Raw genomic sequence first — 22,437 nt, 5'->3', positions numbered from 1 at the left:
CTTATGTCTTCTCCCTTATTAACTTCGATGGATAAATAGCTAAACCTCCTTGCGCGTAACTGACGTTTGTTGGAAAACCGATTTTTTCAGGCCATCGGATTTTAATTTCAAAAGTCATTGACCAATCCCAGTTCATATAATAACTATTATGACGTTTTCTATTGGCCAAAAGATTTAACTCTCTAAAAATCCGCGTGCAACCATATCCTGCTTAAATATTGTGCACTTTATTCAGCACAGATTAAACAAGCTAAATGACAAATAGAATAGATTGAAATGACAGATTGCACTTGAATTACCCTACTGTATTCTCCGTATTCGTAATAGTGATTAAGAGCATGTGTCAATAAATGCAAGTATTTATTATTTATTTACTCGTACGAATGGATGCTGCCAGTATAGAAGCACGTGCCAATAAACACTTAAGCATTCATTACTTATGAATGTTGTTGCCCGTAGCATAGAATAAGTAGGTACCCGTAGTTGCTTATTCTGACACTTAGGCTGGGTTGCACCATCTTCTTCTTCTTCGGGTTGATGTCGATGAACTTGCGTTTTTTCGTCACTGAGGGCACACTGTTCCGCCAATGTCACGTGCGCAGCATTTACACAGTGGTTTAAAAAAAATATATAAGTTGCACCATCTTACTTTGACTTTAACAAACGTCAAATTTCTGTCAAACTCCATACAAAAAACACCGGTTATAGTTACGGTCAAAGTTTGGTGGTGTAACTCAGCTTACTAGCTAGCCCAAATGAGTTCCTACATTTTTGCTCGAAACACAAAAAAATTAGTAAAAAAAAACAAATGAACAGCTAATTACGTGTAAAGTAACAAAGCAGCATTAGCATCAGACTGTTTGTTAACGCGTACGTTTCACAGGATACTCGTTCACAAACGGAAACACTAAATAGCTAATCAACGCGCTGCGAGGCGCATACGCTGTAATGCACTTGGGTGCAACAGACGGATCTAACTGAACTTTGTAATTGATGCGGAGAAAGGAGGCTTTGTCGACTGAAACGTGTGTGAAACAAAAGAGTGGAAAGAAAACGGATTTTACATGATTCTTAAACTCGTTAGTATTATCGTCGATCCAACATTTACAACTGGCGAGTATATTCCATCGTTCACTAAAATATGTATTTTATATCCAACAGGAAAATCCAATAGTTCATGCATTTTAGGAACCGTATTGCAAGACATCGCTCAATCGATTTGTAGTCATAGAATCTGTCCTGTAAATTCGTTCTTTCGTTTCAGCCAAATGACATCTTCTGCTCGACAAAGACTTCCCCAAGGAGTAAATATTAAAATTCAACCAAACAATCTGTCCTTAAAATTCAATATTTTTGAGGTCGATAATTTGAAAAATGAAAGATCTAATGTCTTAAATAATTAATTTCATCCCTGAATCAAGAGTCTCACTCACTCAAAAGCAATTCTTAACATAAAACTGAGTACTAAATACTGTTGAATTTCAGTTCTGTCGCTGGATACTTTGTAACTTGATTAACAAAGATTGATTGATTGAGTTAATTATTACTTATCTGTTTCAATTCATTACATTCAGTCGCTTGAGAGTCCGCGTTGGCGTTAAAGAGTCTAGAAGAAACTCAGTAGAAGTAAAACACTGTTATTTAATGAAATGAAATTAATATGTTCTAGAGTTTGGTTAATTATTTAGCATAACGTAAGTAGATTGTAATTCCGAATCAGAGAGCAAATTCTTTCAATTCCAACCAACCTATTAAAGAAAAAATAATGAGAAAATTAGGTTTTATTATTACAAGCTTTTATTAAAGTTGCCATTAATGTATTTCTATGAACTAAATATTAATAAACGCAGTTTTGTTAAAATGTTAGTTATTATTCACATTCAGCTAACAATTTCAGTCAACTACTTAAGTTATTGGTGTGTGCTAAAATCTTAAGACGTGCATGTTCCACGTGAATAATTTCGATTTGCATATTCATTGCGAAAGATGAGAATAAACATTTTTCATAGCCATTTAATCACAATATGTGCATTGTTAGAATATGTGCATATTTTGCACAATATGTGCATATTACTTTATTATAACAATGCACATATTGTGATTAAATAGCTATGAAAAATGTTTATTCTCATCTTTCGCAATGAATATGCAAATCGAAATTATTCACGTGGAACATGCACGTCTTAAGATTTTAGCACACACCAATAACTTAAGTAGTTGGCTGAAATTGTTAGCTGAATGAACAAAATCAATTGATTTAAATTTAACCGTCCATTGACCTTTTAACTATTACGTTTAGTAGAAACCAGATTTCTAGCATTTTCACATTATTTACCAAACCGAATAATTTTCGGATTACCTTTAAAGTTTAAACTAACTTTGATAATTGATTTTTGCATCAACCCAGATGAACCTACCGACCCATACATGGGTTGTGAGAAATAAAAAAATCTACCGTCATTATTTTATTTTATTTATACAAACCAAAGCATTTTTTTTTAACTTTAGGAGGTCCTTGTTGATTATAATGACAACTAAAGCAGTAAACTGAATCATTTCTCTTTTTTATATGCAAGTGAATAAGTGCAGAGAAAAAAATGTAAAACATGTGTTCAAAAAGGTAAGTTTATAATTACTTGCTGTTATTATTTTCAAAATACGGAACTATTACTTTAAAATAGAATACATTGTAGATTGATTATGTAAAAAAAAATTTAATCAGCGTAATTTTTTCCCTCTTTTATTTAGCCGTAGATTCCATGGACCCATACATAGGCCCGTCGGCACAACCATAATACATTTGATCTATATGAGTAAATATGCTTGATTTTCCTATTTCAGATCGAAACCTTTGTCCTTGCATGAAATATTGAATGAACTAGAAAATAGCAATGATCCGGTCCCAGAATACATTACATTTGAACCACCTGACAACGCAAATACCGTTGTTACTGATGATGATTCAGCCGTTGGAAGGACCCAAAAATGAGTTACGCCCTTTTATAAACTATTTTGACCAATTATTCAACTTTATTAGTAGAACTTCGAGAAAAAGGTCAATCGTCGAATCCAACTCGGTTGGGCAGCGTCTGGAAAGCTTCGCGGTATACTCACGTCCGAAATACCGCAGTGTCTCAAGTCAAAAGTCTTTGACCAGTGTGTGTTGCCAATGATGGTATATGGATCTGAAACGTGGTCGCTTACTATGGGCCTCATAGGAAGGCTCAAGGTCACCCAAAGGGCGATGGAGCGGGCTATGCTCGGAGTTTCCCTGCGTGATCGAATCAGAAATGAGGAGATCCGTAGGAGAACCAAAGTAACCGATATAGCTCGCAGAATTGCTAAAATCAAGTGGCAGTGGGCGGGGCACATAGCTCGTAGAGACGATGGCCGTTGGGGCATAAAGGTTCTCGACTGGCGACCACGAGCTGGAAGACGTAGCGTGGGCAGACCTCCTACTAGGTTGACTAACGATCTAGTAAAGGTCGCGGGAAGAGCCTAGATGCGGGCAGCGCAGGACTGTTCATTGTGGAAAGCCTTGGGGGAGGCCTTTGCCCAGCAGTGGACGTCATTTGGCTGAAACGAACGAATGAACGATGGTGGAGATCTTGATTACCTAGGTTTTCGCCGGTCTGTTACAAGATCCTTATTAGAAACTTTTAATAGGTGTGAAAAACGTGGGCCTTGCCCTGTACCTGCCACTTTGGAGATTCAAGATACGATCAAACAGGTCATCTAATCAACTATGTCAGTAAGATTCTTAATGTAATTACAAATTTTGTGTGAAGTGCAACATACATTTACATCCTAAAGAATGTTTTCTAACTATCACACAATATAAAATACTGTTACTGACTTACATAATTATCATAAAATAAATAAAAATACCTTTTCATGCTAATACATACATGTTTCATTGATAAAAAGTGTTTCAAAGTCAAAGTCAAAGTCAAAATTTCTTTATTTGTTTAGACTAATAAATAGTTCTTACAAATCGTCATAAAATATGCTCTTAAGGAGCCTCTACATGTCTCATAATCTTTTTACCCTAACAGCGCTTCGAGACCAACATTTGGCAAGTGCTGAGAAGAAGCGCCGCAACAAACTCAGTCACCACTGTCTGCCGGTTAATATAAATAAATAGAAATAGTAGTAGTAGGTACATTCGATTCAGGAGCAGTTCACTGAATTTACCATGCATTCTTGTATGGTGTTTCATAAGAATGGGTAGGTATACAAGATTGCGTGGTATATTAAACAAGGTAGTGACGTGCTAATATCTAGACTTACATATTAAGGTACTAGTAGAAATGACTCGCATACATAAATTTGAATAACTTGGATTGACCAGTCCCCGAAAGCAGCGCCTGTTCACAGACATGACGAGTGAACCAGCCATCGCTTCACTCGACCATATTAGAGGGAATGTAACGACCCGCCTCACTACGCCACCACCCCAGAGACATTTTAGTGAGAATGACAATGCCAAGTTATCTCTTTAAAAAAAACTAATAATAAAGCTAAGTAACAGTCCAGATTGAGAAGCATGACACTATAACATTTGAGAAATTATTATTAGTTTATACAATATTACTTTTCATTTTAATTCTTTTTAGTGCGAGCATGAGAGGACCATAATCCTACTCCCAGGATGACTTATCATTAAGAAAATCTCGAGTTGTATAATAGGCTTTTTTAAGCATGTGATCTTTAACTATACCTTTAAATTTATTATACGGTAGCTCTTTATATTTATCAGGGACTTTGTTATAAAAATGGATACCTTGTCCCATAAAAGTGGCAAACACTTAATTTTAATATCTATTTTATTTTAATATCTATTTATTGATATTAACAGTAAGTAAAATGCAGTCTATTTGTGCCGACCAAACCATGTATGGGTCATCATTTTCCCGCTTTCCCGGGGGTGACTAAATTTTTTAATTATTTTTCGTAGGGTACTGGGATCATAATAAACCGTATATCCAAAAATCTCTAAATTCTAAAGTAAAAATAGTTTCAGGCTCTTTTTTTTTTTTTTTTTTTTTTTTTGAAGGGACGCGCGCTGGTAGCTTGAAGAGCTTTTCCAACTTCACCGGGCAGAGTGGCGAGTACAGAAGGTACTCTAGCCGTTTGGCGATCGTCGGTGCGCGTGCCGACGAGGCCGAGTGTGGGCTTCGCGAAGCGAAGCCCAGGCTCGTCCGCGTCGGTCGCAGACCGACGTTCGCGATCGGGCCGTATCGAGCGCATAAGGCGCCCGATCAGTGGCGAACCCAACTAGAGGGTTGCCCACCGCGATCTGGGTTAAAACGACTAAATAGTCAATTGAAATCATAAACTAGTGATGTCACAGATCATTATTACGATATTAAACTGCGATCGGTGTTTTCGCAATTCAGTTTTGACAATGGTTTTGTATGTTAATCGATTGGTGGTGTCAACTATCGAATTGTATTTGGCATTATTTTATTGAGAGCTTTTGATCCAACGTCAGTAAGTTTACTTCCGCGTGAATTTGACGTGACATGAGCGCAGCATGACGTTTCCATTTGACCTGTCAGCCGTCGCTTCGCGCCTATATCCATAAATTAATACCATACCCAAAAGCTATGTGGGATATTTTAATACAATCCTGTCCTTTATCCCGTATGATGAAGCTTTTTCTACATATTTTCTTTTGCTTTTTTATCATGTACTTCTACAATACTCTACTCAATAATAATATAGGTACTTACTTTTACGTGATACTTTTATATTTGCCAGCTGTCGTTTCACGTCCAATTTGTAATCAAAATTAATATGTTCACTAAAAGCCTCATCTTCACCACAATCTTCACAAGATTACTTACATTTAGGCCTCAGCCTCGAATTTAGCGGGCAGCGGCGCGGGAGTGGCGGCGGCGCGGGAGGCCTTAGAGAAATCATAACCCATGCAGCTAGGATGTAGGTGCTATTCTGATAAGCTTTCAAGAGGAGAGCGTATCTTTACCTTAAAGGCCGGCAACGCACCTGTAACGCCCCTGGGTCTGCGGGTGTCTATGGGCGACGATAATCACTTACCATCAGGTGATCCGTTTGCTCGTTTGCCTCCTATCACATAAAAAAAAATAAAAAATAAAATAAAATAAAGTAAACAAATTACATGCAGGTCTATTTTTGTATGAAGACCAGGTACTCGTATCGTATCATTGCCGAAGTGCCGTATGTTATTATGATTCTGCTATTTCTGTTATTTATCGATAACGTGGGACGCCACGTGTTTTCGCTTCCTTAATGCTTCCAAATGTGCAAGCCAAGCGTGAGTCGCGCATCTATTACAAGTTTAGAATGCGCTTCCGCGTGCAACGCACTGTAAATTATATTACGGCTTGATATATTATTTAGTCTATCGTGTTTTTAAGCTCTAGCTAAGCCTACTCTTTTGTATTAACTCTTTTGAGGAAATACTCGTAGCTCTGGTTATTTTAAGGAATATTTTCACGCCTTGATCCTTGATTCGAATTGAATTTTTATGAATATTACATTAATTTAAATACAATACCTACTGTATAAGACGATCGCGTTAGTTTCGCGCATCAGCTGAGTTGTGGGTTTGAGTCCAACAAGTGATAAGCACAAGCATTTTTATGTGGAGTCACAGTCGTTAAGGTATTAATACTATGTTATCAAGTATCTATAGCACTCTAGATTTGCTTATAAACACGTAATCGCTAGTTATATTGATAGATTGTCTTTAGATGTTCTTCACCTGTTTTTGTATAGCTTTCACAAAAATGGTGTTCTTATAAGTTAAGAGCTACTCCGGCACACTTATAAGAGATTTTTCCGTGCGATAAAAGAAGTTTTAGAAAAAATATTTAGAATTAAGAATATGTATTAATACAGCAACAGTGTAACAAGCTCGCTTTCTTAATGTTTCCGAATGTGTAAGCGCACAGCATCCATTACAAGTTCCGCTGCGCTTCCGCGAGCAACGCACTCTAAATTATTCCACCAACGCTCTGTTATTAGCCGGAATACAAGACTTTGATGTATAGTCCGAAATTGTTGCAACTGTTTAATTGAAACGTACAACTTTACGGAACACATCCCTAACTGGAATGCAGCTGAGTTATGTTTCGAGCTTTATTTTTGGTTATAATAATCCTGGTGTACTTCGTACACAATTTGTTGTATATATTCACCTTTATCTCCAGGACTGTGGCTCAAATGTTGCCCATTATGGGAAAAAAGTCTAAGCAACACCCACCGATTTAAAAAAAAACTAGCACAAAAATAACATAAACATAAATTCTGTAATAAGAATTTAATAGTCGCGTCGTTAGTAAAGGAAATAAACTTGAATCCATACTTACTTCTAAAAACCCTAGACGTTGATTAGTAAAAAAAATGCCTTCACTCATGAAACCTAAACTCAAACTAGACGTAGTTATTCATTGGTACTTAGTCCTTATTGTTTTGCTATTTATCATATCAACCGACTATTAATAAAACTCAGTGAAACTTTATCATAGTTGATTTATACCCTAGAAATTAATCAAAATGGATTTAACTGTTCCTAGATTATTAAGGAGCCATATTTTACGATCGCAACTGTACGCTTTTTGCGAGACAAGAAGCCATCTATACTAGAATGAGTAATGGCGGATCCTATACTACCCTACCCTACCTATACCTAATTTACTTTTGTCTGAGGAAATTTAAAGGGTAATGCCCGTTTTGCCTTCTGCTATAGGTTAAGAGATGTTCAATGAATTGTGAATGAAGCTTCTTTATGTCTAAATTATTAAATTCTTCACTGATTGTTCTGTATATTACGGCCAACTTTAAACTATCTGTCAAGAAAGTATATTTTTATCTTAAAATTTTGGCAACGTTCATACAACCAAATCATTCAGTGCCGACTTTCAGGTCATAACGCTTATAATAGAGTCAAAATTATTCACGACCTTCCCTCTACCCTTGTTAAGAAATTAGATAATGCATTGATAAAGAAAGGGTATAAAAACTTAAACAAGTAAAAAACCAAAACAAAAGTTTTACAATTAAATTAATGTCTCTTTCTTTATTAATAGAATTGGATTCAATAATATTTTTTAAACTAAGACGTTTCCGCAAATGGCCAAAAGTGGACATTTCCCCTTCACGACCTCAATACGGGTCCAGTAGGCGAACTTGTTTATTGTTTGGCAAACGAACGCTGCATTTAACTAAGGAAACTTTGAAGTATACTTATCGTGAATCGTGCATTCTGCAGTATTTTTAAGCCAGATTAAAAGCAGGGATGAATTCAGAGAATTTTATTAGGATATTTTGTACTACTATGACTGAAGTTTCACTTGCAAATTAATTCGTTACAGTTTATCGAAATAGCTTTACGGAGCGAGCTACATGTAAAATTATTTTGTAGTTACAAAACTATCACGATTGTAACTTTGTCTTGAAAGGCAGGTATGAATAAATCGTTGACGAGCTCCTTTTAATTTAAATTAGTTGATCATTTGCTGAAATTCGATGTTCTCAATGTTTGCTAACTCATCATAAAGTCACTTTCACCATACTACAACTAAATCTGGCATTACACGCCTAGGTGCGCCAAGAACTCGAATTTAAAGCAATATCGATAAGATGCCGTCTGCATACCGCCAAAGTCCGAACTCCCATAGCTCCGTGGCAGACGGGCAATACGGGCATTAACCACTCAGACGCAATTTGCGAAGATTACTGGCAGCAAACATTTTGGGAGTCGAAAACAATTAAGGTAATTCGGCTTAGTATGAGCCGTGTTTTTGTTGGATTTCTATGACTACTTTTCGTAGCTCAAAGCTAAGTCTATGTACCAATTTACAAGGAGAATGTTTCATGTGATGAACTCCTAGAACGTGTATTTATTTATGTTCTTTTATACACCTAACTAATCATGGTAAAAGCTCTGTTTGAGTTAGGGAAACTAGCGAAAACGTAAAAGATCAAGGTCACTTAGTTCTAACATCAAAGAAATTGAGTGGATGAGAGATATTATGAGAATAGCTTTTATTTAACGATCTTAAAATTAGCTAGGCGATAAAGATTCAATCTCACAGTAAACTGTATTGTTGTACAATTGCTTTGAAAATACCTACATGAGATTGGCATACAATTATCTCGATCGACTAGATTCTAGTTGTATTATCTCATGTATCTTCCAGTCACTAGAAGATATCAATTCAATAGAATTATCCACAAGACGATTTTCAACTAGCGTGTCTGCATCATTAAGGCTGGGTTGCACCATATTACTTTAACTTTGACAAACGTCAAAAATCTGCCAAACTCCATACAAAAAGCACCGGTTATCGTCATAGTTACCGTTAAAGTTGGGTGCTGCAACTGAGCCTTAGAGAATAGAAAACAATTGCTAGCGCGCTCATATTATTATGACCGCTTGGGTTAAATTAGGTCGTCCGAGAAATTAATAATCTATCCAAATACCAATGACCCCAATACGATATGAGGTCGTGAAAACTTAAACGACCTGTCTGATAATAAATCACCTTTTTAACCAGTCGTTTATGAAGATCAATACCTACCTATTATGTTCATTAGTCTTGAATCTTTATAACTTCTCAGCTGTGCTATAAAACCAACTAAGGCTGGGTTGCACTATTTTACGAGCTTTAACAAACTTCAAAAATCTGTCAAAATTCACACCGCACAAGCACCGGTTACCGTTATAGTCACCGTTAAAGTTAGGTGGTGTAACTCAGCCTAAGTAATTGCAAAATCGTCTGACTAAAGTAGGCAAATCGGGAATTTGCCGATGCGACCTTTTTTATAAGTAGGTAACTACTCCCATTAATCATGAGTAACCTTTTGGCTAAGGCAATAGTGATAAACGGCTCAAGTTTCAGAAGTTTGTAATTTTTACTTCTTTTACGTCCAAATGGTAATTTTGGCACCCGTCAGTTACCTACACGGAATTTTGATTCTACAACTCATTCAAAATATCGCTATATTGCAATCATCATCATCATCATCATTTCAGCCATCGAATGTCCACTGCTGAACATAGGCCTCCCCCAATAATTTCCACGTTGACCGGTTGGTAGCGGCCTGCGTCCAGTGCCTTCCTTCTACCTTTATGATGTCGTCGGTCCACCTTGTGGTGGACGTCCTTCACGGCGTTTTCCGGTACGCGGCTTCCACTCCAGAACCTTGATACTACATTGCAATGCATCGTTCTAAAATTGTGAAATCACAATGATGAAATCGATTTTTAAACAAATACCGATCATAATATGCATAAAGACGCCAAAAAATGAATCTGATATTTTTGTAAGTTTATGAATGAATTAGCGTACAAACCTTTTTCGCGAATCATTGCATTATCCGATGCATTATCGATAACCACTCCAATCGCAACTTCAATCGAGCTGACAAAGCAGTTACCACTTAAACGCGATTAGTTTGAGCTAACATTCTACGAGCCGATTGGGGAACATAAAGCAAACACTAGATAATTCATTCATTGGCTAAGACTAGACGGTTGGTGGAGAATGGTGACTAACCTATACCCAATTGGGGTGGAGAAACTATATATAAAAATTAAACCTTATGCAAAAAGCGACAGAGTCATTATAATGGCTTTGTATTGCTCTCTGTAATTGTTATCATCTTTATTTGTCATCTCGTATGTTGTGTAGACTCCTGTCGTATCACATTTTTATTATTAAGACATCGACATAAATATTTTCGTTAGATCGAAATACTAAAAAAAAGAAACTTAAAGCCTATTAATAACTAAACAAAATTTTATAAAAAAAAATAAAACCGACTCCAAAAAACCTACACTAAAAAGTAGAAAAATAATTACTAATTACCTACTTATTCATTAGGACGAATTAATATTTATGTAGGTATACCATGATTGATACTTTTGGAGTCGGTGCAGGCAAACTTTACATGTTTCATAATCTTGGCACCGACTCCACTTATTTCTTGCTTTTTAGTTAACTAATTATTACCTTGATGTTACCACTGAAGGTAGGCAGTACACTAAGACCATATTCTTCATGTCTAGTGTAAAATAATATTCCCTACAAAATACAGGTTACCATAATTATAGGAAACCTAAAAAGACCTTAAACCGTTAGCCCACCTTAAAAACATGAAAGAATACAACTGTTGGTCTATTTGTACTTATAATATTTAAAGAATTATCCTCCAACTCCTAAGCATTAAGGAGTTGTACCTACCATGACCAGTTCATCGTGATGAGATGATGAATATCTGATGTAAACACTTGAATAACTTTAGAAACTATACTTATCTATAAAATTAAAAGAATTATCCTCCAACTCCTAAGCATTAAGGAGTTTTACCTTCTATCATCAGCTCATCAATATGAGATGATGATTTCCAGGAGCAAATACTTGAATAACTTAAGAAAAAGTTTGAAAAACGATATACGTGCCTATAAAATTTGAGGGATGCCCTCGATTTCCCTAGGATCCCATCATCAGATCCTGACTTGGTGACAATGGGACCACCTCAGAAGTGTACCCTATCGAACAAAAAAAGGATTTTGAAAATCGGTCCACAATTGACGGAGTAATCGGTGAACATACATAGAAAAAAAAACATACATACAGTTGAACATATAACCTCCTCCCTTTTTGAAGTCGGTTAAAAATAATTTAAAGTGTGTTGATGTAAATTAAATTGACATCTTTCTCGTCTTATCGTTTCATTACTCATTCTATTTTGTTATTGCTGTCTATAGACATACCTATTTCTACCATAAATAATTGAATTAAAGGTTCAATAGCCTCACAATTCGTCTCACATGTACCCAAACAGCACTACAGACTTGCCTAAAACTTTTCCAATCTCCGAATAGACTGGGTTTGCGTAGTAATACTTATTACATTGTATGTCAAAGCTCTAGACCGCCAATCTAGAGCCATCCCTAATCCTTAGTGTAAGAACTGCAAAGACAAAACCTTTAACTTTCCTCTGATGAGACATTCTGGGCATGTCGCACGGAGGATTTATTTTTTGCTGTTACGATATTATTTCATTTCTGAGCAGAATTTCTTTTGTTTGTATGCTCAGAGAAAACAGCTACTTGTATGGGTACTGTTTCTGAAATAATAAATCCACAATGTGCTAGCAAATTAGGTAAAGGACTCTACATACCAAACCCGCTAAAAGCCCAGAGGCTTGGCTCAGCGGGTTTGATTTTTTTTTTTATCAAAAAAAAATTGATGTCGGCGGCTTTATTTTAACATGTCGACGACTATGGGTGAGTTGCACCACCTAAATGGCAATGCCAGATTTTGTATGGAAAGTGGCGTCTTTTTTTTTCGCGCGGCCATCAACCAAACCTTGTTTTTCGATTACAAAATAGTGTAATAAACCAAACTTACTACGGCATGTATATACCTCTAAACTCAGTCTGAACTGAGTTACGAGCATTAGAAGTTTGATGATTTTCATACTAGATTTGCTTTTTGTGCGCAAGTTTTGTAAGAAATTGCAACAAAATATTGCGCTATTTTTTATTGCGCTGATTCTGCTCCATACTGATGTCTGGAGCCTTTAATGGATGGTATTGTTTGTTTACACATACAATCTCACTATTTTGTTGCAATTTCTTAAAAAACTTTGCGCGATAAAAGCAAATCTAGTATGAAAATCATCAAACTTCTAATGCTCGTAACTCAGTTCAGACTGAGTTTAGAGGTATACATGTCATAGTAAGTTTGGTTTATTACACTATTTTGTAATCAAAAAACTTTTGGTCGATAGCCGCGCGAAAAAAAAAGACGCCAATTTCCGGCATTGTCTTTTGACCGTAACTATAACGATAACCGGCGTATTTTGTATGGAGTTTGACAGACTTTTGACGTTTGCTAAAGTCAAAGTAAGATGGTGTAACCCAGCCTATGTCTTTTGACAACATGTCAGAGTTTGATGACTCATGTTTTAGTGTGTAGACTGCGTTAAAACAACAAAAAAACATGGCAAGTTTGGTCTGTTAAATCACTAAATATGTATAAAAACCATTTCAAACAAAAAAAAGTTATTTATATTTTTACTACGTACCTACGTCGGTACGTAACAACTAGTTTATTTTTTATATATGTAAGAGTTTTGTTCTCCTGAAAAATTGCCTCCAGGTGCAATGAACCGTAAGTTATCCATTCTCCTAAAACAGACATATTGGGTGCTTAGCACAAACCTTTCTGAGTCACGCTTGCTTTTCAGTGTGATACCTCCCATTTTTCAATCCGTGTTATTACCTCGTCTAGAATAGTTTTATCTTATTTTGGTTGGCATAGACGCTTTTATTATATTTACTATTACTATGACAAAATATTTTGCTTCATGTGCTCGTATAAAGCTACTGTTTTATAATCGGCTGTCTAAATCCCACCTTCGTCAATGAGCATTTAGAAAATCCGTGGCATTTGCGATACTTACCTACCTTAATTGTTTAAAGCCCACTAAAACTCCCCAATAGTAAAAATAAATAGTGAAAAAATATAATAAAATTCATTTCATTCAGCAGTTGCTCTGCAATGAAAACATCAATTAAAATATTTGAAGTAATTTCCACGAATTAATTTGAATTTATTGTTTCCTGAAAACGGAATTTTGTCCTCACAGAAAATGTTTAGTAAGCAGCCACCTTAAGCCCTCTCAATCTGGAAATTTATGAGAACAAAACGCAAACAAATTTTATTTTGATTGTTTGGCGAATACCAGGAACAATTATTTCTTTTTGCCTTCGGTCGTTTTGAGGTTGTCATAGCAAAGCATTGTTGAAGCCTTATTAAAAATTGATTATACTAACATAGACCAGAAAATACAGAGCCAATAAAATTTAATTAGAGGCATTAACAATGATGAATGCCCGCTGCTCAGGACATTAGCGTAATTATATTGTGATTTCGGAATAATCACATGATGAATGGCGCTATAGCAACTTCTACTTTTGCTGAATTATTGTTATATTAATTCAGAGTCACGACAACAGATTTGTTACGCCGTAGCAGTGATCTACGACAATTTTAAGGACTGCGGAGACGAGCTGCTTATAATACTGGTCAATTGCTTTTAGCAGAGTATTTTTGAAGCTAAAAAACATTCTTGTTTTATTCGTATATTGTAAATCAATCGTTCTTAAAACTCTTGATTTCCATACAGTTTTTGAAGGCAAAAACCTATTGAATTTGCTAAAACAAAGTGTGATTTAGCATTTGAAGTGGTGGAACTGAATGCTGCATCGATGCAGTTAAATATTCTTAATGCTAAAAGTAGCTACCAACCAAGTAACTACCGTAGCCCCAAGACACAGTACCCAAGGAAAAATACGACAGGCAATTTGCAATATAAAACGAAAAAGGTTAGTGTTCAAAAAGATTTCGCCGACGAAAGGCCTCATCATTTTACCGAGTTGTGTACATAACATCGTTAAAAATCGATTATTAAGTTGCAAAGAACCGCAACAAACGAGTGTAGTAAAAATGTTGGTGGTTACCATGAGATATTTTCTTTCGGAAACTTGCGGTCGGTCGCTGGCTTTGAAACTTCTTCGGAGGTAATTTTGTAGTTTATTATTTTCAATTACTTTAAAACTCGCTCTTTGTCCTCAATAAATATTTTAGGAAAACCCGATTTAAATTTAGGTAGTTAGGTACATTAATTATTCGTAAGAATAAGTTACAATACAACTGAAGGAATTCAGTGCCTGAAATTCTAACATAATATTTTTCCCTTTGCCTTTTGCTGTATAACGCTGTCATTTTTAGTTAAAAAGGTGTCATAAGACTGTTTAACTTCAGTTTTATGAATATGGAGGTATTTTCATTCCGAAAAATTTAATTAGCTTAAACAACTACTAAACAACCCATCCAAACGTTTAGGTACGTCATAATAAGAGGTGTAGGTACAAATATTACTACTAAGATACTTTTCTTGGCAATCTAAGATAAAATACATCTCGGTGTCAATGTTAGTCAGCTTTATTTATTAGAACCTCGTCTCTCTCTATTGCCGCGGACTATACCTATGTACCTACGTGAAGCTGGAATTATTCCACTGTAATTAAACTAAACATCGTAATTTAAACACGTAATTAAATAGAATAAGTAGGTGCTCGTGAAAGTTGGTCCCAGGATATAAATGGCTATTAATTAATCCTCTTCTGGTTGAATCGGGAAGCGACGCCATATTTCCTTTGTGTAATTGTCGGGATTAAATATTAACGACGGCTTCTCGTTTTATTATACGTTACGCAGAAATGTTCAAAGAAAGATAGATGTTTGTTACAGCAGCGACGGATCGAGTTTAATTGCCAGGAATGGCGCCAAAGATTAAACGCTTATGATGTTGCGGTTCACAATGGTTTTGATTTCTTGTTTAGAAAAACCGGGAACAATACGACTTTAGCTCTTGTTGCGTAGACAATGGGACCATTTTGTTAACAACGGTTATGTAACAGAGCCGTCTAATATTGACGGAGCAATATCAAATATTGCCTACTAACTATTGAATTTTACTGTTATAGTTAATAGTTCCTAAGTTATTATTATACACGCCAAAGTTTGCGAGGATCTATGGAGATTATATTATATTTATTCTATCAGAATAGCATGCATATGGATACTAAATCGAAACGGCTCAATATCGGTCATATCTCTAGGAAGCGATCTCTCCCAGGCAACTTATTTTCAAATCGCGGGGAAAAGTAAATAATCGAAAAAACGACAGAAATTTTACTATAGGGCTACGAATAATGGGATTGAATGAAAGGGTAATGAGGAATCTCTTTGTTACAGAGGCCCGACATCCGCGGTTTGGAGGCGAATGCAAAATGTCATTGAAATGATGTCAAAGCAATATGGGTATTTTAACTCGATTCAAAGGAGGAAAATGCGGACTATACGTGCTAATAATTGCCATCCACATCCCGATACTGCAAGGAGAAGGGCAGCCCTCGTGCCCCACATTAGCCGAGAACCCAATCTGTCCTTGTTATAATATCAAGGAAGGTACGTACTAACTTTAATTACATTATAGAGTATTAGGAAACTTTGGCACATTAGTTACCCTACGATCTATTTCAGGCCTATTTCTGGAATGTCCCAGCGCTACTCCGGGAGTCGTCAAGAATGTCCTATCCAAAATAAAAGGATCAATACAATCTTTGTCTATATACGACCTTGAGAGCTCAACTACAGAACTGAAACCAGACCTATTTCCACCAAACATAAGGATAATAAATCTACAAATCTCGCAATCAAACATAAACAAAATCAACTCAAACGCCTTTACATCGATTCGCGACTCTTTGGGATCTTTGAGCATAATTTCTAGTAAATTAAACAAGATTCCTCATGAATCATTATTTGAACTGTACAGCATTGAAGCACTTGATTTACAGCTCAACGACATCAAAGACATTCAAGCAAACACATTCAGAAATCTGAAACTCAAGAAACTCAATTTAAAAGGGAATAAAGTTGTTAATATTTCAGAAAATGCATTTCACAGTCTAGAAGTGTCTTTGACGGAGCTGGATGTAACTGAAAATTTTCTGAATATTTTTCCCTTACAAGCTCTCGGAAAGCTTAACAAGCTAAATAGTCTACGGTTAGCGTGGAATAAAATAAATTCAATACCAGATAGTGGCAACATCACAATACCTAATTTAGTTTCTTTAGATTTAAGTTCAAATTATTTTGTAGAAATTAAAAACAACTGGTTCAAATGCATACCAAAAATTAAAGTTTTAACTTTTTTTAGTAATCGCATACAGAAAATAGAAGAGGAAGCTTTTCACCCATTAGGTGATTTAGAAACTATAGACTTGAGTCGAAATAAAATTACAAACATCGACAAAAATATATTTCAAAAAAATTATAAAATTCGCACAATAGACTTAAGTCATAACCATTTACACAATATAAAAGGTGTATTTTCAAACTTATTGCATCTTTCCGAGATATTTTTGTCTGAAAACAACATCCTTGAAATCCCGGATGATGCTTTTAAAAATGCTGTCGGATTAACGGTTCTAAATTTAGAACATAATGCAATCCAAAGGTTGCATCCGAATTGTTTTTCTTCTTTACAAAATTTGACTCAACTGCACATGGGAACAAATTTTTTGAGAAAACTTCCTCGTAATATTTTTCACTCCAATTATAAACTAGTTACTTTAAGTTTAGATAATAATGAAATTAACGAATTAGATGAATTAATATTTGATAAACTAAGTGAGTTGAGAGAACTACGTTTGCAAAACAACAAGTTGAGTCATATAAAGCGAAATGTGTTTAGCCCGCTGCCAGGGCTTTTAGAATTACATTTACAGAATAATATTATTCAAAACATAGACTCTCATGCATTTATTACTCTAAAGAGTCTTCAGCACATTAATTTGCAGGGTAACCGCTTATCCACAATTGGAGATGTTTTCCCAAACAGAAACTCCTCGTTAGTTTCCATACAGTTGAGTTCTAATTACTTGTCTTTACTCAAAAATAGCTCTCTAAGAGGGCAAATGAACGTGCAAATAATGTGGCTCAGCCAAAATAATATTAAAGTGTTAACTTTTAACTTATTCAATGATTTGTTAAATATTCAAAGGCTGTATTTAAAAAATAATAGTATTGTACATATAGAAAATAGGACATTTATGCACTTAAAAAGAATAAAATACTTAGATGTAAGTAATAATAGGCTTATAAAACTAAGTAATGAGACATTTTACAAGCTTGTAACGTTGGAAGAACTGTATTTACAATGCAACAATATAAACCATATTGCAAAAGATACTTTCACATTCTTAACCAAGCTAAAAGTTTTAGACTTGTCACAAAATGAAATCATAGTACTTGATTTTGATATTTCATCACTTCCAATTAGGCAACTTCGACTGAATAAAAATTCTGTATCAATCATCGAAGCCGACTCTCTCAAAAGTTTGCCCAATCTGAGTGACTTAGAAATGAACAATAACTTTCTAACTTGGGAAGACGTTATTCAGGTACAGATATCGGGTTTAAAATCATTAACATTGTCCAGAAATAACTTTACAGTGCTGGAAAATAGAACGTTTTCTCATCTGCCTTCGTTACAGGCCCTTTCGTTAGAAGTATCCAACATATCCCACTTGCCTCCAGCAACTTTCATAAAAAATCAAAACTTATTACGCATTAACTTAGCGTTTAATAGTTTGAGGGACTTGCATAAAGACGTTTTTGCATACACAACAATATTACAGGAGCTCAATCTAAAAGGAAATAATTTTACAGAATTTCCTCATGTGGCCCTGTTCAACATCACCTCATTAGAAATACTTGATTTATGTCACAATCAGTTGCAGAGTATTGATTTCTTTAAATTCATAGGTTTACAGAATTTAAGAACATTGAATTTATGTGATAACCATATCTCAGTGCTAAATGGTTTCAATTCGCCGGCCTTAAAAAACTTGGTGAGCTTGAATTTAAGCAGAAACATGTTAACAGTTCTTCCACCGAATTTCTTCCAACATTCTATAGGCATGAAGGAAATTGACTTGTCACACAATCTCTTCAAAAATATACCTAGCAACGGTTTATCAGAAGCTGTACTACCTACACTTACAATGCTGAACATGTCTCATAATACTTTAACACAGTTATTGCAAACATATCCTTCAAAGCAATTTCCGCAACTAGAGGAATTAGTTGTAACTGGTACGAATTTAACGATAATAACAAGTAAGGACTTCGAACATTTCCCATCACTGAAACGACTCATTCTACAAAGAAATTCTATAGTCCGACTGTCGCCTGGAGCATTTTCGAAACTACACAATTTACATGTACTGGATTTAAGCCAAAACCAAATGGAAAATATTCCCAGAGAACGACTCCAAGGATTATATTCCACACGTTTGCTGAATATATCACAGAATATCATCAGAGAACTCGAAGAATTTACATCGGATTTGCAAAGTTTGCAAAAGTTAGATGTCTCTTTCAATCACATAACAAGAATAAACAAAGATATATTCAAAGGCCTGCTAAGTCTCACTGAGTTGAATTTGAAAGGCAACTGGCTGTCAGCCATATCCTCGGATGCGTTTCAGAGTTTGAACAAGATTACATTTATCGATCTGAGTCACAATTACTTTGAAATAATTCAGATAAAAATGCTGGCAGTTCTGGAGACGCAAATAAAAACGATTTCGTTTGATGGTAGGTTCGGTTCAAATACATGATCATGTTAACCTTAATTTTTAGAATGAAGTTAATGATAGTTTTGTTTACAGACAACCCCCTCACTTGCAACTGCGAGTCGCAGAATGTTTGGAAGTGGATGCAGGACCATTACAAGATTGTATTAAAACGTAGTAGCAATTTACGTTGTGAGCATCCAGAAGAACTTCACGGATACAGTTTCATCCATTTACCTCCGCAGAAACTATGCGACATACCCCTTGTAAACCGGATCGCCATACAAGATATTCAAACATATTCCGTCGTCGTATCTTGGCAGGGTCGCAACCAAAGTGGCTTAAGCGGGTATCAAGTGGCTTACTTCAGTGAACAAAACCCGAGCATCGTAAGTATCACATTACCGAGTCCATTATTCTTCATTTCTTTTCGGTCGTGTGTTGTACCCCTAATTTCGTCCCCTGAAACCAAAGAATAATTTTGCACCTGCTCGTAAATTACTCTTATAATATTTGGGTAAACTTGTAATACAAAACTCGCACGGCCACCATTACAACAAAAACATTTGAATACAAAGGCTGTGCATCACTTCAATGGACCATAAAAAATATTTATGTTTCTCTCCCGTAGAATTCGGCTGTAGTGTGAATCCGTTTAAATCTTTCTTTTTAACAATGGCTCATGCTCCCAAAAGTTTCGGTGACGAATATTATAGTAAAATTTTTGATATAATAACATAACATAATTAAATAAACGATTATAAGATTTTAATAAAACTGATCATGAATTGAAAAGCTCTTTCATACACCCATTTCTATAGAAATATATTTTTGTTTCAGATACGAGGCAAAATTCTCAACGCTACAGCAAGGTATACAAGACTTAACCATTTGACGCCTGGCTCGCGATACACAATCTGCGTGCTAGCGATCGGAAACTTCGGCATGTCTACGTCTACAGGCTCCTCTGTGCCCGACGCCAGAATAGCTCCTTTCCCAGAAATTGCCACCAATAATTTATACAGCGACGAACAAACGTTTAACCATTTACGATCTTACATGAATGATTCCTTAACAAGTAAATGTACCAGTGTTAGCACAATCGAAATATTTGGTGCATCAATGGATAGTCCTTTCTCGAATACGTACATGGGTATCGCTGATATTCTGACCAGAAGACTCAGTTTGGTTGTGGGTTGCTGTATCGGCTTCATAGTGTTTGTGGTTTTAGTTTCAGCATTGGGATACATCAAAACAAAGAAACGTCCTGTGGTAGGAAAAGCCGAAGTGCAACAAGCACCTCAATATATTTCATACGATAACTTCAATACGCCTAGCATAGATGTTCAAACCACCGATATGGATATAAATACGATTACAGACAAAACAAAATCGCTAGCGAAACGCGAGTGAGTTATAATCGCATGCGTGTGTTAACCCACACAAGTTGCTGCCAAAAGGACCGGATTTTTTCCAATTTGATTCCCTTATGAATAGCATGCCACTCACGTTGGGAACCTTTTATACCTCCATCGTCTTTGAAACTTCTTTCACAAGTTTGACAGACAGGAATGAATTATTATAACTACCAGCTATCAATAACGAAATGTGTGATAATCGAAAAACTTTTGTATCATTCACGCCATTTTGGGTAACAAGTTGATACACTTTATTATATTTGTCACCAAATACTTTTGCAGTTTAGTGTTAATTATTATGCTATGTAACTTTGCAGTGTTATGATTCATTAATGGTTATCAAATAAACTTTTGTCCCAAAATTTTTAGTGTCATATGTAAATACTTAGGAACTATAAACGTAATGTGTTTTATGTTATTCATATTTTATATAAAATATGTTAACTTATAATTTATTATATTTACTAACTTAAATGGATGATGAATGGAAACAGGTACGAAGCTTAAATTGTAATCATCTTGAAAGTAACGTAAAGATAAAATTACGTAATTTTGATTTAATTATTATTATTGGAACTGTGATGTAACTTGTTTCACTATTTGTTGAACGTATAACGTTGTATTTTTTTTATATAAAATAAATATTAATTGTGATTATTATTATACATAACTGTAAATTTTTAGAATATACATAACTACGTTGTATAATAAAAACTAATCGTAATGACTCTTGTAGATGTTACTGTAAAAATATTAGGTATTTGAATTTTTTAAATAAACATGCCAAACCAATATTTATACTCTGAAAAAAGGGATATTGTGTAACTATTTATAGTGATAGGATAAATTGTGAACGAAATATCAAACTCGTCTAGATTAATGAAAAGTACCAACTTACGTTGAAGTCTGTTTTAAATTCATTGCAATCCGTTTATTAGCATAAAGACTGTAGTATTGGTAATAAAAGTTTTAAAATAAACAGATCTTTTTTTGCTCTGTAATTTAATTAAAACAACTTTGTTTACGGTTTTCTATTATAAGAACTTTATAATAACTTCAGCATTACTTATAATATTTTGATTGTATTACCATAACAAAAAACGGATGTACCTACGCACACTAAACACTGTGGCACCTTATAGTAGAACCTAATAGGTGCTAAGATAATTTACAAAATAGATATTACTCTAATATGTTGCCGAGGCCGACTGTACAATCTCCGCTTAGTTGGAAACTACACAATCTCATGCATACGGAAACCTTTACAAAAATAAAGGAATATCATTCACATTTTTCTACGATAATACTAAAATGTATTTTCAAAGTTTTAGACAAAACATTTCAAATTCATTTGGTTTCGGCAATTTGCTTTGCAAAACTGAAGCGGTCCGAAGTCGCACTATAAATAAATAAAATGAACCTTTGTGCGCTATCTCGATAAATTCTCTTTCGTCTCAAAAGGCGATGTAAATCACCAGTACAAAGCTAACAGTTTATGAGCTCGGCGCGGCCCTATTAGATGGATTAAATGAATTATTCAGCGTAGGAGCCTGTTAAGGAACACTTGCCACATTAGATTCATCACGATACAGAACGATACACACACTTTGTTTATAATTAACGTAGTTTTAGTCCAAGATTGAAAGTTCAAAATAGCTTATGGATTAAATGAATTATTCGGCGTAGGAGCCTGTTTAGGAACAGTTGCCACATTAGATTCATCACGATACAGAACTATACACACACTTTGCTCGTAATTAACGCAGTCATAGACCAAGATTGAAAGTTCAAAATAGCTTATGGATT

The 22,437-nt window shown here is 35.2% G+C and overlaps 1 protein-coding gene across 1 annotated transcript in view; it reads left to right on the top strand.

The window, feature by feature from the left end:
• LOC135073941 (chaoptin) overlaps positions 1-21,610 on the top strand; it is a 35,356-nt gene extending 13,746 nt beyond the window's left edge. Inside the window, exons 2-5 of the mRNA XM_063968199.1 lie at positions 15,825-16,037; positions 16,113-19,235; positions 19,310-19,602; positions 20,054-21,610. Coding sequence (XP_063824269.1) covers positions 15,887-16,037; positions 16,113-19,235; positions 19,310-19,602; positions 20,054-20,626 — 4,140 coding nt within the window. The 5' untranslated portion in view covers positions 15,825-15,886 and the 3' untranslated portion in view covers positions 20,627-21,610. The remainder of the gene's footprint in view (positions 1-15,824; positions 16,038-16,112; positions 19,236-19,309; positions 19,603-20,053) is intronic.
• Positions 21,611-22,437: the final 827 nt, after the last annotated feature.

The sequence above is a fragment of the Ostrinia nubilalis genome, chromosome 8 (genome assembly GCF_963855985.1).
Source record: "Ostrinia nubilalis chromosome 8, ilOstNubi1.1, whole genome shotgun sequence".
In the NCBI taxonomy this organism is placed as follows: domain Eukaryota; kingdom Metazoa; phylum Arthropoda; class Insecta; order Lepidoptera; family Crambidae; genus Ostrinia; species Ostrinia nubilalis.
This window is presented reverse-complemented; position numbering and strand designations above follow the sequence as displayed.